We start from the raw sequence: 13,405 nt of genomic DNA, 5'->3' as shown, positions 1-13,405 counted from the left end.
GGTAGGAGGTACACAGCTGTTGTTTTCAGAGAAGACCTGGCTCAAGGTTGGTGCTTTCGGTGGAAAAGCCTCCTCCACCGCCACCTCCATCACCTTCGCTACAGGCTCACGCGACAAACACACACACCCCAAAACAACGTACGACGGGGAAACGCATTGGGGGGGACGCAGCACAAATGGAATGTGGACCAGGAATGGTTGCAGGCCAAGGACATCCTGACAACACTGGGCATCCCCTTGGGATGCAGCCGCCCACTTCACAGTCTGTGTGAAGAGCCTCCAATACTCTAGAATTCTCTAATCCAGTTCACTGAAGCTGCAAGGAGAGGCATTACCACTGCAAGATAAAGCAGTCATTGGTGGGAACTGGAACATTTTGCAAAAGCCATGGGGACTCCCAGGAGCTCAGGCTACAGCCCTCACTTGCGGGGAAGGCCCCACAGGCACTGACAGTGGTCTAAGGACAATGGGGTACCAGGCCCCCCTTTGAAATCAAGGTTTATTAACATCTCATTGGTCCAGAGGTTGGAAGTGGATGATCCCTACTGTCTAGGAGAGGCCTGAGGAGCCCAGCAGGTGCCACTAAGTGCACACAGAAAGCCCAGGAGCCTGGCTCAGGGCCTATTTCCTCTACTTTAAATACAGTTCCAGCTGGCTTGGGGGGCGGGAGCACACTAGCCGAGAGAGTGGAGAACACTTGGAGGAGCACGCTGACCACAGCAGGAGGAACAGCAAAGACCCAGGGAAGATACCAAAGATGCCCTGAGACCAGCGGGCCTTGGCAAGCACAGCCCTGGGGGGCTGGGAGTCTCACCCCGGGCAAGGAAACCTGCACATGCTTCTACGTTTTCCAAATTTTCTACAATGATTATGTATTACTTTTATGAAAATTATTATTGAATCTACTGAAAAAGTTATTTAACGAAAAATAAATTTTAAAAATCATAAGAAGATAATCCAATTTTTAAAAATGTTTTTGCAGTACATTTTACACACCATTAGACAACCATGCACCCTCTGCTTTGCCGGCTGTAACGGTAGCTCCTGCCTCGTGGGTCAGTGTGAGGATTAAACAGCTGAATAAGAGTGAAGCACCCCCAGTAGGGCTGGGCATAAGGCAACACTATTCAGGTGTTCGCTATTACTGTCCTTTCTCCTATTCAAAGGGCTAGACCAGTGCTGCCAAAAAAATATATTGCCAGCCGCATATATAATTTTAAATTTTCTAGGGGCTATGTTAAAAAAGGCAAAAAGAAGCATGTGAAAGGAATTCTGATCATATATTTTACTTAGCCCAGTGTATCCAAAATATTATCAATTCAACAAGTACTCAATATACACATCGTTAGAGAGATGTTACTTTTTTTTTTTTTTTGTACTAAGTCTTCAAAATCCAATGTGCGTTTCATCCTCGAAGCATGTCTCAGCTTGGACCAGCCACGTTTCAAGTGCTCAACACCCCATGTTGCTGGTGGGTCAGCACAAGGGCAGCATAAGGCAAGTTCTGGCGACCAGAGCAGAGGCCACGGTCATCTGGAAATGCCCCCAAGGACACCCTGGTGCGTTGGGATGGAGCTGCCACGGCCTGTTTCCCTCTGACACCCCAACCCAGCCCCGGAGGACACTGGGCACAGAGCTGCGTCCCCGGTCAAACAGTGACTCCCCTCTGCTCACCCCCCTCTACCCCGCTCAGCACACTGTCCGACTCAGCAAACTAATGGCAACAGCAACGCTAACCTTCAAACTGCAGCGACCTTCACCAATGCCTCTCTGCCTCTAGATTTTTCTCTGCCTACATCAAGTCCAAAGACAAGCCTACAAAAGAGGCAGACGTGTCCAAGGTGACCCGGGTGGGCCACTGCGAGCAGACGCCGAGCGCCCTTCTCTGCAGGGCCCCCAGCTGGGCCCCCTCACACGCTCTGCCAACCTCTTCTCTGGCCCATTCTGGGCTGCTGGGCAGAGCCAAAGCTCTCCAAGGCCAAGGACCTGTCCCTGAACACCGAATCACGGAGGGAACATTCCACAAAGCAGGCCGCAGGCTCCTTCTGTGGCCCTGCGAGCTCCCTCAGGACCTGCCCGGTGCCAGGCCCGAGGAGGTGCCAACTGACAGGCTCCCCACCGCGGCCCCGGAGGCGAGAGCAGCCCCGCCAGCCCACCAGCCCTGACCTCAGGAGCTCCTGGCCCTCCCGCCATCCCCAACCTGGCTGACCTGAAAGGATTCTCAGGACCTTGCAGAGAGAGAAGGGCAGAGCCCAGCCAGGCTCTTCCTTCTCCCGGAGCTGGGTGGCACCTGCAGGCAGCTCCGGGAAGATCAGCGGCTCTGCCTCGGATTCCCCGTGTTGGTGAGGACAGCCCGAGCCCATGCTCGCTCACTCTCCGGTGTCAGCTGAGGCCGTCCACTCCACCTCAGCCCCCCAGCCCTGAGGACCGCGCCTGTCCAAGTTCTGATCCACAGGCAGGCCCGGCCTGGCCCGCACGGATGTCCCAGAGGAGACCAGCCGCAGAACCGGCTCCACGGCCCCATGGCCCCCGTCAGCAGCCTGGCCGCCATCCTAGCCGGTGAGAAGGCGCCAGCCCTTTCCAAGAAAGTTCCTGACATTTCTCTCACAAACGGAGATTTTGCAGGCAAGAAACGCAGTGGGAGTGCGGAGCAGCAAGGAGCAGGGTCTCCCCAAGGGGGTGGGAGCGCTTTGGGCCGCTTCCCAGGCTGTGGGACTGATCAGGGAGCCCAGGCCCCTGGCCCAGCTCCTTCCTCCCCGAAGTCCCTCTGCGGGTCCTCAGAGCCAAATGAGTGCCCCCTGAGCAGCATTGGCCTTCTGCCCACACAGACACAGAGGTTAAGAAAAAAAGTAAATAAAAACCTTCTAACAAACAGCACCGTCTGTGAGGAGGCTTAGTGAGGGGTGCCTAACCTGCCAGAACCCCCAGGCATGTTTACAGAGCAAGGCTGGACGGAGGTCCTCTGCAGCAGCAAGGGCCAAATCTGAGGGTAAAACAGCTTCACTCACACAGTACCACCCACGTGCCAGGCACTGTTCTCAGGCCTCCCTTTTTCAACACGTCCAACAATCCTTCTGATCTGATAAGACAAAGTCCACACAAAAAAGGCAGCGGACAAGGATATTTCCTTCTCTTCAAGGTGTTCCTGAACCCTTAGTAATTCCACCCTCTCTTCCATCACCTGCATCCTCCACGCTGTGCCAGCACCAGGCGCCGGGAAGAAGAGGGGGCCTGGGAGGGGGCTGCAACCCATGGCATCGCAGGAAGGCGAATAGGAAGGAGCGGTGGAGGAAGTTCCCTGTAGAGTGTTCTCCTCGGTTCTCAGAACTAGGCCAGAGTGGGGCGGGGGGGAAGACCTGACCGCCCCTCTGCTGGTTCAGGGGAGATGGGACGAATTCAGGGGCGACAGGCTCAGACTGCCATCTGTATGATACAGGCCTCCTCAGCCCTGGTCCCAGGACCGTCACAAATGCACATATGGGCCTGGGTGACTGGCAACTGTGGCTCAGCTTCCTCATCTGTAACTGGAGATTATAACTGCCCTAATCTCCTTCACAGAGGCTCTAAGCGACAAAAAATAGACAAAAGAGTCCCTTTTAAAGTATACTCCTGGAAAAAGTAGAAACTATGCTCCCTCACCCCTGCCAAGGGCACAAACTGCTCTTGGACCTACAGGGCATCTGTCTTGCTGCCTCAGAGAGCACCGGAGGAGCGCTGGCTGCTTAGAGTGACAGCAAGTGTGCAGCGTGTACCCTCAGGAAGTCAGGCACGTAGTGCTCAACTCCTTTTGGTAAGTTTTCTCTAGTGCCTACTTTATCTGTTGGTCTCATTTCTATAATCGTCCAGTTCTCCCTCATTTCATAGGTGCAGAGGAGATGATAAGACATCTCCTCTGAACCTATATTACTGAAGCACAAATGAAAAATATAGAAAAGAGTTGAGGAGACACACAGGACAGAAGGGAAAAATCTAACATATGTGTAACTGGAATCCCAGAAGGAGAGGAGAAAGAGAACAGGGCAGAAACAATAATTGAAGAAATGACCAGAATTTTCCAAAATTGATGAAAAGACATCAAGCACAGATTTACGAAGCTCCGTAATCCCAAGCAGGATAAAAACAAAGTAAATCATACCCAAGCATGTCACAGCCACACTGCTGGAAAACAAAAGCAAAAGGAAAATTTTAAAAGCAGAGGACAAAATACAAATTACTTACAAAGGAGCAGCAATAAAACGAATAGTTAAGTTTTCAACAGAAACAATGGAAGTTAAGAAGACAACTGAGGGACTTCTCTGGTGGTCCAGTGGTTAAGACTTTGCGCTTCCATTGCAGTGGGCGCGGGTTCAATCCCTGGTCAGGGAACTAAGATCCCACATGCCACATGGTGCGGCCAAAAACAAAAACAAAACAAAACAAAAAAAAGAAGACAATGGAATAATATTGCTAAAGTGTCCAAAAGAATTAATTTTGAACATGGAGTATTATACCCAGCCAAAATACCTTCTAAAACAAAAGTGTAATAAAGACATTTACACACAAATAAAAACAGAGAATTAATGATTACCACTCTGCACTACAAAAAAGAGAAAAGGTAGTTCTTCAGAGATGAGGAAAATTACCCCAAAAGTAATTCTAATATAAAAATGAAGGGAGAAAGAAGCACAAAAAGGGTAAATATGTGGCTAATCTAAACTCATATGGGCTATACAAAGAAATAACATCTTGTGAGGTTTAACATATCTCAATAATTTAGTATATAATATAAAGTGTGTAGAAACAAAATACATATCCACATTAACATACACACACACACACACAAAGAAGGGATTTAAACTGCTCTGAAGTGCTAGCATTACTGGGGAAGTAGTAAAAATAATCACTTCTATTACATTGTAGTAAGTCAAGAATGTATGCTGTAATCTCAAGTGAAACCACTAAAAGTATAGTAGGATAATAACACACAAACTAATAAAGAGAAAACATGTACAATAAAAAATTTGATTAATTCAAAAGAAGGCAAGGCAAGTGGGGAGAGGGAAGGGGGAAGGGGAAGAAAGGGGTAGGGAATTAAGAGGTACAAACTACTATGTATAAAATAAATAAGCTACAAGGATATATAGTACAGCACAGGGAATATAGCCAATACTTTATAATAGCTACAAATGGAATCTAACCTTTAAAAATCGTGAATCCCTATGTTGTACACTTGAAACTTACATAGTATTATACGTCAACTATACCTCAATTAAAAAAAAGGTAAAAATTTGTAAAAAGAAGGTAAGACAGAAGAGAAAAAAGGGAACAGAATGGATGGGTCAAACAGTAAACAAAGACTAAGACAGTAAGTATAAACCACAATACACCAGCAACTCTATTAAATGTAAATGAACCTAATACTCACATTATAAGAGTAAGATTAATGTCTGTACCTAAATCACAGGAAAAGAAAATATATATATGCTGCTTACAAAACACATACCTTAAATATAAGGATACAAAAGTTTGAAAGGAGAAGGAAAGAAAAAGATATACAATGCAAACATTGACCACCCCCCCGCCAAAAAAAAGCTGGAAAACAGCTATACTAATATCAGACAATGTAGACTTTCATAGAGATGAGAGGTAAGACATAATAATAAAGGAGTCAATCCCCAGGAGGATATAAGAATTCTAAATCTGTAAGCAACCAATAACACAGCTTCAAAACGTTAAAGCAAAAATTGACAGAACTAAGAGGTAGGTAAATCCATGATCATAGCATAAGACTTTTAAATGTCTCTTTTGATAGCTGATACAATAAACATACCATCTAGAAAAATGGTATAGATGATCTTATTTGCAAAGCAGAAATAGAGACACAGATGTAGAGAACAAATGTATGGATGCCAAGGGGGAAGAGGTGGGGTGGGAGGAATTGGGAGACTGGGAGTGACACCTATACTTTATTGTTACTATGTGTAAAATAGACAACTGATGGGAACATACTATAGCACAGGGAAATCTACCTAATGCACTGTGGTAACCTAAATGGGAGGGAAGTCCAAAACGGAGGGGATATCTGTGTGTGTATGGCTGATTCATTTTGTTGTGCAATGGAGGCTAACACAACATTGTAAAGCAACCATACTCCAACAAAAATTAATTTAAAAAAGAATTTTAAAAAGAATTTTAAAAAAAGAACAAAAGAATAAACATACCAAAAAAATCATTAAAAGATCTGATTAACGTGAGTAACAAACTAGACTAGACAGATAGATAAACTGCACCTGACAATGCCAGAATTCTTTTCAGATACACATGGAACATTTACCAAAATATTCCCATTGGAGTCAATGGCAAGACCCCTATTTCACAGAAAGGCAAACCAAGGCAAGACCCAAGGCCATAGGAAGCAGGGCCGGAATTATAACCCAAATCTTATGATGACCTAAAGCCCAGTTCTGACCCCAAATCCAATATCTGATGCTATCTTTCATTTCATTCTCCAACAAAATCTAATATCCACAGATCACCATGCCCACAGCATCAGAGCCATAATGTCCCACAGCCAAATTAGACCTAGAGTTCCTGCACCATCTCGGCATCAGAATGAGCCACCCAAATGGAAAGCCCCTGCCTTCTGCCTCTATATAGCTGAATACCTGCTGCTGACCTTCCCAAATACAATCCTACCCCTCTGAGATCTAGAGCAATCCTTTTCTCTCATACCTGCAGTGTAACAACTTCCTAAAGTCTGTTAGTCTACACCTCAAAAACATCTCACCCTCATGAGGGGAAGAAAGGCCAGAAGCATTTTCTAGGAGAAGAAAGTAGAGCAGTGTTACTTCCAACTGTTTAGATAATGACCCACCAGTAAGCCATATACTTCACAATGCAATGAAGAACATACATCAATAGTATATTTAGATCTCTGAAACAGAAATATTTTTGCAACATGTGCCGTTCTAAGGATCTATGATACTAATTCTGATCCTTTTTTATTCAATTCCATTCTATTTAATTTGTTTTTTTTTAAATGAACGCATGTCAAAGATTTTATTTAATTTATTAAGGGAACCAGTATGTTACAACTTATTTAAATTTATTTATTTATTTATGGCTGTGCTGGGTCTTTGTTTCTGTGCGAGGGCTTTCTCTAGTTATGGCAAGCGGGGGCCACTCTTCATCGCGGTGCGCGGGCCTCTCACTCTCGCGGCCTCTCTTGTTGCGGAGCACAGGCTACAGACGCGCAGGCTCAGCAGTTGTGGCTCACGGGCCCATTCGCTCCATGGCATGTGGGATCTTCCCAGACCAGGGCTCGAACCCGTGTCCCCGGCATTGGCAGCCAGACCCTCAACCACTGCGCCACCAGGGAAGCCCCTAATTTGTTCTTTAAATGCTGGTCCTGACCCACTAAACTGATTTCACACTCACTAAAGGGTCCTAAACCCCAGTTTGAAAACCTCTGGATAGGGTAGAAGGCCCAGAATTCACCTCTGGGGCCAGAATTGCACGTTCTTTCCAGACCTGGCTCCTCTTTGCTCCCATCCTGCCACCTCTAATCCTGAAACATGAGCTGCCAACTGCTTGGGCAACGTGTGCAGCTCCGAATCACAGCTGTGAGCAAATCTCCAGCACAGACTCTGAAGGGCGGCTCCAGGCATCAGGCAGCTGTCAGCAAGGGCTCAAGAGGCTCCTGATGGTGCAAAGCCCCTACAAAGACCAGGGTCTCTCCTCACCCCAACCCTAGCTCCCTCTGGCAGCCCACGTCCCCCACGCCCTGAGGGGAGCCCTGTACCCTCGTTTTAATGAAGTTGACTTTTTGTGCTACACACCTTCCTATACAACCGCTTTCACTTCAGTCTGCTTTCCTTAACCCACCACCCAAAAAGGCCTGACTCTTGCCTGCTTCACCAGGACTTCCATCAAATACTAATTGGCCATCACGACCTTCATCCTGACCACTTTTCCCAAACAGGTCCTCCACTACCCCACCCCGGCAAAGACTCACGAGAGAGGCTTACACCCATTCTAAAATACATCAGTCAAACTAAGCCTTACGGGGACAGAGCTCTGTGGTGAGCCCTGGTCTGCAGTGAGGGGAGGAGGATTACAGGTTACAGAGAAAGACTAACTACAAAGTAAGAAGAGAACAGTTCCTGCCCTCAAATTAATGGGGGAGAGAACAGAATCTCCATCTAATACTTTAAGAATAATAAATGTCCCAACTAATAGCCACTGAGCAAAGCAGGGAAAGTGCCATGTCTTCTGGGGAATAAGGACCACTGGAAGCCACCAGAGCAGCAACCCAAACCCACTCTGGTAGTGGCACCCCAGGGAGTTACAATGTTCTATGAGGAGCTGCTTAAAACGCTCATCCATTAAAATGAAATGAAGCAATAATTTTGTGCTAAAACTCAGATGACACTGTATGCTAGATTCCTGAAAAGCTAAGTAGCAGCAGATGCCACATTTTAAGATAACAATTATGGAAGAAAACCTCAGAGTTGAGAAAATTCTATCCAATTAACCTAGTTTGCTCTGCACCTAAGGAAGACAGCCAGCCTTCCTTCAATGTTAGAACCCACGCATCAGGCCAGCTTGCAGAGGACCAGGTTATCAGGGAGCACAGAGCCACTCCTGAACAAGGAGTAAGATGGGGTTTCCAGAAGAGAAGAGGCAGCCGGGGAGAGCAGCGTGCCTGATGTACGGTCTGTGGGAGGGGAGACGTACAAACCAGCAAAGCAAAAGGCAGGTGGGTAAAGGCTCAGACACGTGAGAGCGGGCTCGTGACTAGTCAGCACTGGCACCAACGTGAACCAGTCAACGAGACCACTGTTACACAGAGCCTCGCAAATAAGCACTGGCCCCAGGTGGGTACGTGAATCAAGTGGCCAGGGCTGTTACTTTCATTAGCTGTATTGTCTGGAGAACCTACTGAGGATAAGCGGGCTTTAGAGAAGTCACCCCATCTTCAAGTAGAACCATAGCAAAGGATGGCACTTTCCACAGCAACATCTTGGTCGGATATGACAATACAATGTCATAAAAGCAGAGACAACTGCTGTAAACCTTCACTATAAAATGATCCTCCAACTTGGACGAAGAGAGCACAGGGGTACTGGACACAATGGCTATGCAAACCCCTAAAGAAAAGAACAAACTCACAACTCCTCAGCACACTAAAATGGACGACAGCAGCTCAGGGCCACGGCACCTCGTTATCATTCCACTGATGCCCGCAGGCCCGTAGGAATCCAGCAAACGGGTCCCCAAATGGCTGGGCAAAAACCACTGGGTCCAGGAGCCAAAGAGCCCCACTGTCCCACCTCCTCCCTGCAGGGGCCTCCAAAGGCCTGAGTGAAAAGCTGATGCTGCAGACGCTGCCCCCCAGAGAAGCAAAACCACAGCTCACAGCGTGGAATCAGCTACACACCGACCCCCAGGGGTGAGCTGAGGCAGAGACTGAATCGCCCACCCACGGAAAACATCCCGGAACAGCTAACACAGGAGCTACCATCCTCCCCAGGGCACCCCTGGGTCGCCAGCCTCCCTGCCGCACACAGGCCCCACGGTGGCCCCAGCCCCACTCACCGGGACTGGCACCTCACCTCCAAAGTTGGCCAACCGCCCAATCCGCGTGACTGGCACCTTCCGCTCGCGAGCCCGCTCGCTGAGCTAGAGGGCGAAAAGAAAGAGACCTCCAGGGATCAGTGAACAGGGACAGGACCAACCTTCAGGGGTTCACGGCGCCCCCCGCACGCCCTCTCCACCCGCAAAGGCAGCAGCTCCGCCCAGCAGCACACCCCTCCCAGAAGAGGCCCCCGTGAGCCTGACATTCCAGGCCACGGCACCCGAAGAACGTCCCCGAAGAGGGGGCCTGACCCCAGCAGCCCTGAGCGAAGCGCCCCAGCCCCACTCGGGGGCCTCCTGCACGCACCATCTGCTTGTGCGGCTTGCTCTCGGGGCGGGCCTTGGCCTGCCGGGCCTTCTCAATGTCCTCAGCCGTCAGGCCCCCCACGGGGGACTGGTCCTGGTGGTAGAACCTTCGCCGCAGGCCCGTGGCAGAGGATGGGTCTCTGGGGTCTGCAAAGAGCCTCCCGTTCACCCTGCCCGTAGGGGAGGCGGCCTGGCCCCGGAGCCCGCCTTCCCTAAAGGGTCCGCTGGCAACATAGGCAGGAGCTGGGCCCTGGCTGCGGGCGTGATCCCAGGGCGGAGGGGACTGATCGGGGGAGGAGGCCGCAGACAACTCCTCGGAGGTGCCCTCGGCCCTCGGCCCTGAGAAGTGGAATTCTGCTTGCAGGTCGTCAAAGCTCTGGGCATAAGACTCTTCATGCTTCTCCTGACCCTGCAGGGAACAAACACCAATGTGAGAGAAGCAAGAGGCCAGCCAGGAGCCCCTCCCTGTGTGCATCCCCTTCTGGCCAGGACAGCACACCGGCGCGTCCCACCCTCTGACCCTCTGGAGGGCCCTACCATGTCACCCCCGTGGCCCGTGGCCAGTTCCGGAGGTGAGCAGCAGCCCAGGAGCCAGGAGGCCCAGACTCCAGCCCTGCTCCTGCCAGGGCTCTGCCGCGTGGGCCCAGGCAAGCCGGCCACCCGTGGTCCCTGAGCACCCGCTGGGTGCCCGGTCCAGACCAGGTCCCTGAGCACCTGCTGGGTGCCCCGCCCAGACCAGGTCCCTGAGCACCCGCTGGGTACCCCGCCCAGACCAGGTCCCTGAGCACCTGCTGGGTGCCCCGCCCAGACCAGGTGAGCGACCACTCTCCCGGCGGCAAGCTCCTCACCTGTAAATCCAGGCTAAAGAGAGGCTACCAGGGCTTTGGGGAAGGTGAACCAGGGCAAAAGATGGGGAAAGCTTTGAGAAGTAAGAGGACAGCCGAAGACCAGAGGAGGCGAGCGCAGCACACAGGGAGGGCCGCCCTGCCTCTCCAGGCCAGCGCCTTGCTGCAGACGCAGCTCCCGAGGGGCTCTCACCAGAGGGCTTGTCACTTCCAGGACCTGGCCTGGCTCTTCCAGGAGCAGGGGGGACAGGACAGGAGAGGAGGGGGAGAAAACACCATGTTTTCCCTGTAACAGTCGCCGAGACCTGAGCTTCAGACCCAGGTTCTTTCCACTTTTGAACCTGGCGACCTGGAGAGAGTTCCTGACCCCTCTCTGCCACTTCCTCATCCGAAAAGAGGGCTCCCCGCAGTCACAGAGTTACGCGGGGCACAGACGGGGCCAGGGGAACAGGGCCGAGAAGGCTATAATTAGAACAGCACTGACTCCTGAAGGGAGGTCAGGGACCTGGATTCCCCGATTCCACTGAAATGGACTCAATGCATGGAGTGCTGCCTGTAGGTTCTGCAGAAACAGCAGGAGACCCCAAAGCCTTCTCACTCTCAGCTCTGTAAGACACTGTGGGATCTAAGCAGATAAGACTTGCCCTCCAGAGAAAGGAACGAGACAGGCTGTTGCTCTCATCTCATAAGCGGCAAACGGAGGCCGAGAGAGCTGAAATAATCTGGTAAAGGCCCACCAGGCAGCCAACGGCGGAGCAGGTATCCCAAGCCAAGGCCTGCCCCGCGGGCCGCCCCGAGGCCGCCTGACAGCACCTGCCTCGGAGCAGAAATGAATTGTGTTTGGAATCAAGGGGCACCTGTCAAGATGGCCAGGGAAGCCCTGGAATGCAGGAGTCTGGGACAGGGTCCGAGAGCCACGTAACTCCTGTAGCTCCCACACTGGCCGCGGGCTCACCACTCCTTCTGCCCCACTACTCCAGCGCTGGCCGCCGGCCCTGCGTTACCATAAGCTGTTTATGTGGCAGCCAAGGGGCCTCAGTGTCTCAATGGGACCGGACTCAGTAAGTGTCTGCTGAATGAATAAGCGAACAAATCCCTTGAGGAGCTAGAGAGAGAGAGGTTTCTGGAGCACCTGGCCCTCCGTCCCCTCACAGACAGGGGAGGAACCCACCTCTGAGTGTGCAGGGAGAGAATGGGAGCGCACTGGAGACCCTCGCCCTGCTCGGCGCCTCCTTCGCGGTGGGGGACCGCCACTCCCTCCCACCTCCGAGGGGCTGTCCCAGGGCGTGGCCCTGCCTCTTCCAAGGACCGGGGCCAGGCCTGCCCGAGGGGAGCACAGGGGTGAGCGGGGAGCCTGGGTTCCCTCTCACCCTTCAGGGAGGCCTGCCCACGTCTAGCGTGCTCCTCTCTCCTGGGCGGCCCCAGGGTGCTGGGCAACCTCACTTCCTGGATGCTCCACAGGCAAACACCCAACAGGAAGGCGATGGCTCCTCACTAGCGAAGGCACCAAATGAGGCTGCCAGGGCACAGCCCAGCCTCAGCAGAGAGAGGGCGGGTGGGGAGTCTGAGACTGGGAAGAGGACACAGGATTCCGGTCCTGTCAATCAGTAATCGCATCAAACTGCTTAGTCTCAGTTTCCCCATCTGAGAAAGGGGGGCAAGCACTTGGGTCTGCACCCCTCCCAGGACAGCGGTGAGGCTTGTAAGAGATCACAGGTGTGAACACCTCTGCAAGTTGAAGGTATCTGTGTAGAGAGAGAGACACAGTATCGCCACTGGACCCTTAGAGAGCATGAGGGGAGAGCTGGGAATCCTAACTCTGAGAATGACCAGAGGCCGGCGGGCTGGGATGTCCCATAGCCTGGAGGAGCGTGCGTGTCCTTGTCCAGAAGGTCAGAGCAGAAATGGGAGGAGTGCGGCAGCAGGGCACCCTTGCAGCACAGCTCCCAACATACACATGCCCAGGCACACACATGCGTGCGCACAGCGCACGCGCACACTCGCGCCCCCTCCCCATGCCCTCAGACTGTCAGAAACAGGGGTGGGGACCATGCAGGTGATGACACGGTGGATGGCACTCTGCTGCAGCAGGCCATGTTGACAACCACGGCTCCAGCACTCGTTTTTGCTTAAAACCCTCCCCTTGGATGCTGAAACGTCAAGGCCCCCTCCCGCTGGCACCCACCCCCACTGCCAACTGGCCTCCTTACCTGCACCTGCCCCAAGACCATGCCGATCTGCTCTGCGGCCGTGGACTGCAGGGCCCTGGCCGCCATAATGAGCTCCCTGCCGAGGCCCAGGTGCTGCAGGTGGGTCTCCACGGCCGCCTGGGTCAGCTTGGCAAGGCCTTTGACCACCATGATGGTGTCCCCCAACATGGCAGCCATCCTTCAGGGCTGGAAGAGAGTGGGCCAAGTCAGGGTCGGGGCTCCACGCCTCACACAGGGTCGCACTCACACGGGCCACCGCTACCCCAAACTCTGCCTGTTTGGTTTTTCCACTGACCTCCCCTTCTGATCCAGGTTGACTGAGAGAAAAGAGAGGAAGGGCCCAGGGCTCAAGGTAAACTGAGTGACTCCCCACACTGCAGGGCGCCGATCAGAAAGAGAGAGTCCGTGGAGTCAGGGCTGTGCGCCCGA

The 13,405-nt window shown here is 52.0% G+C and overlaps 1 protein-coding gene across 2 annotated transcripts in view; it reads right to left on the bottom strand.

Annotated features, from left to right (window-relative positions):
- The window catches only part of COQ8A (coenzyme Q8A), a 50,442-nt gene that overhangs the window by 9,591 nt on the left and 27,446 nt on the right, over window positions 1–13,405 (bottom strand). For both annotated transcript variants that reach the window (XM_082378606.1, XM_082378607.1), the window contains 3 exons: window positions 12,977–13,162; window positions 9,923–10,330; window positions 9,594–9,660 (listed from right to left, as the gene is read on the bottom strand). In XM_082378606.1, the coding sequence (XP_082234732.1) occupies window positions 9,594–9,660; window positions 9,923–10,330; window positions 12,977–13,153 (652 nt within the window). In that variant the 5' untranslated portion in view covers window positions 13,154–13,162. The remainder of the gene's footprint in view (window positions 1–9,593; window positions 9,661–9,922; window positions 10,331–12,976; window positions 13,163–13,405) is intronic.

This window comes from Balaenoptera borealis (genome assembly GCF_965194805.1).
Source record: "Balaenoptera borealis genome assembly, chromosome: 1".
Classification (NCBI taxonomy): Eukaryota; Metazoa; Chordata; class Mammalia; order Artiodactyla; family Balaenopteridae; genus Balaenoptera; species Balaenoptera borealis.
This window is presented reverse-complemented; position numbering and strand designations above follow the sequence as displayed.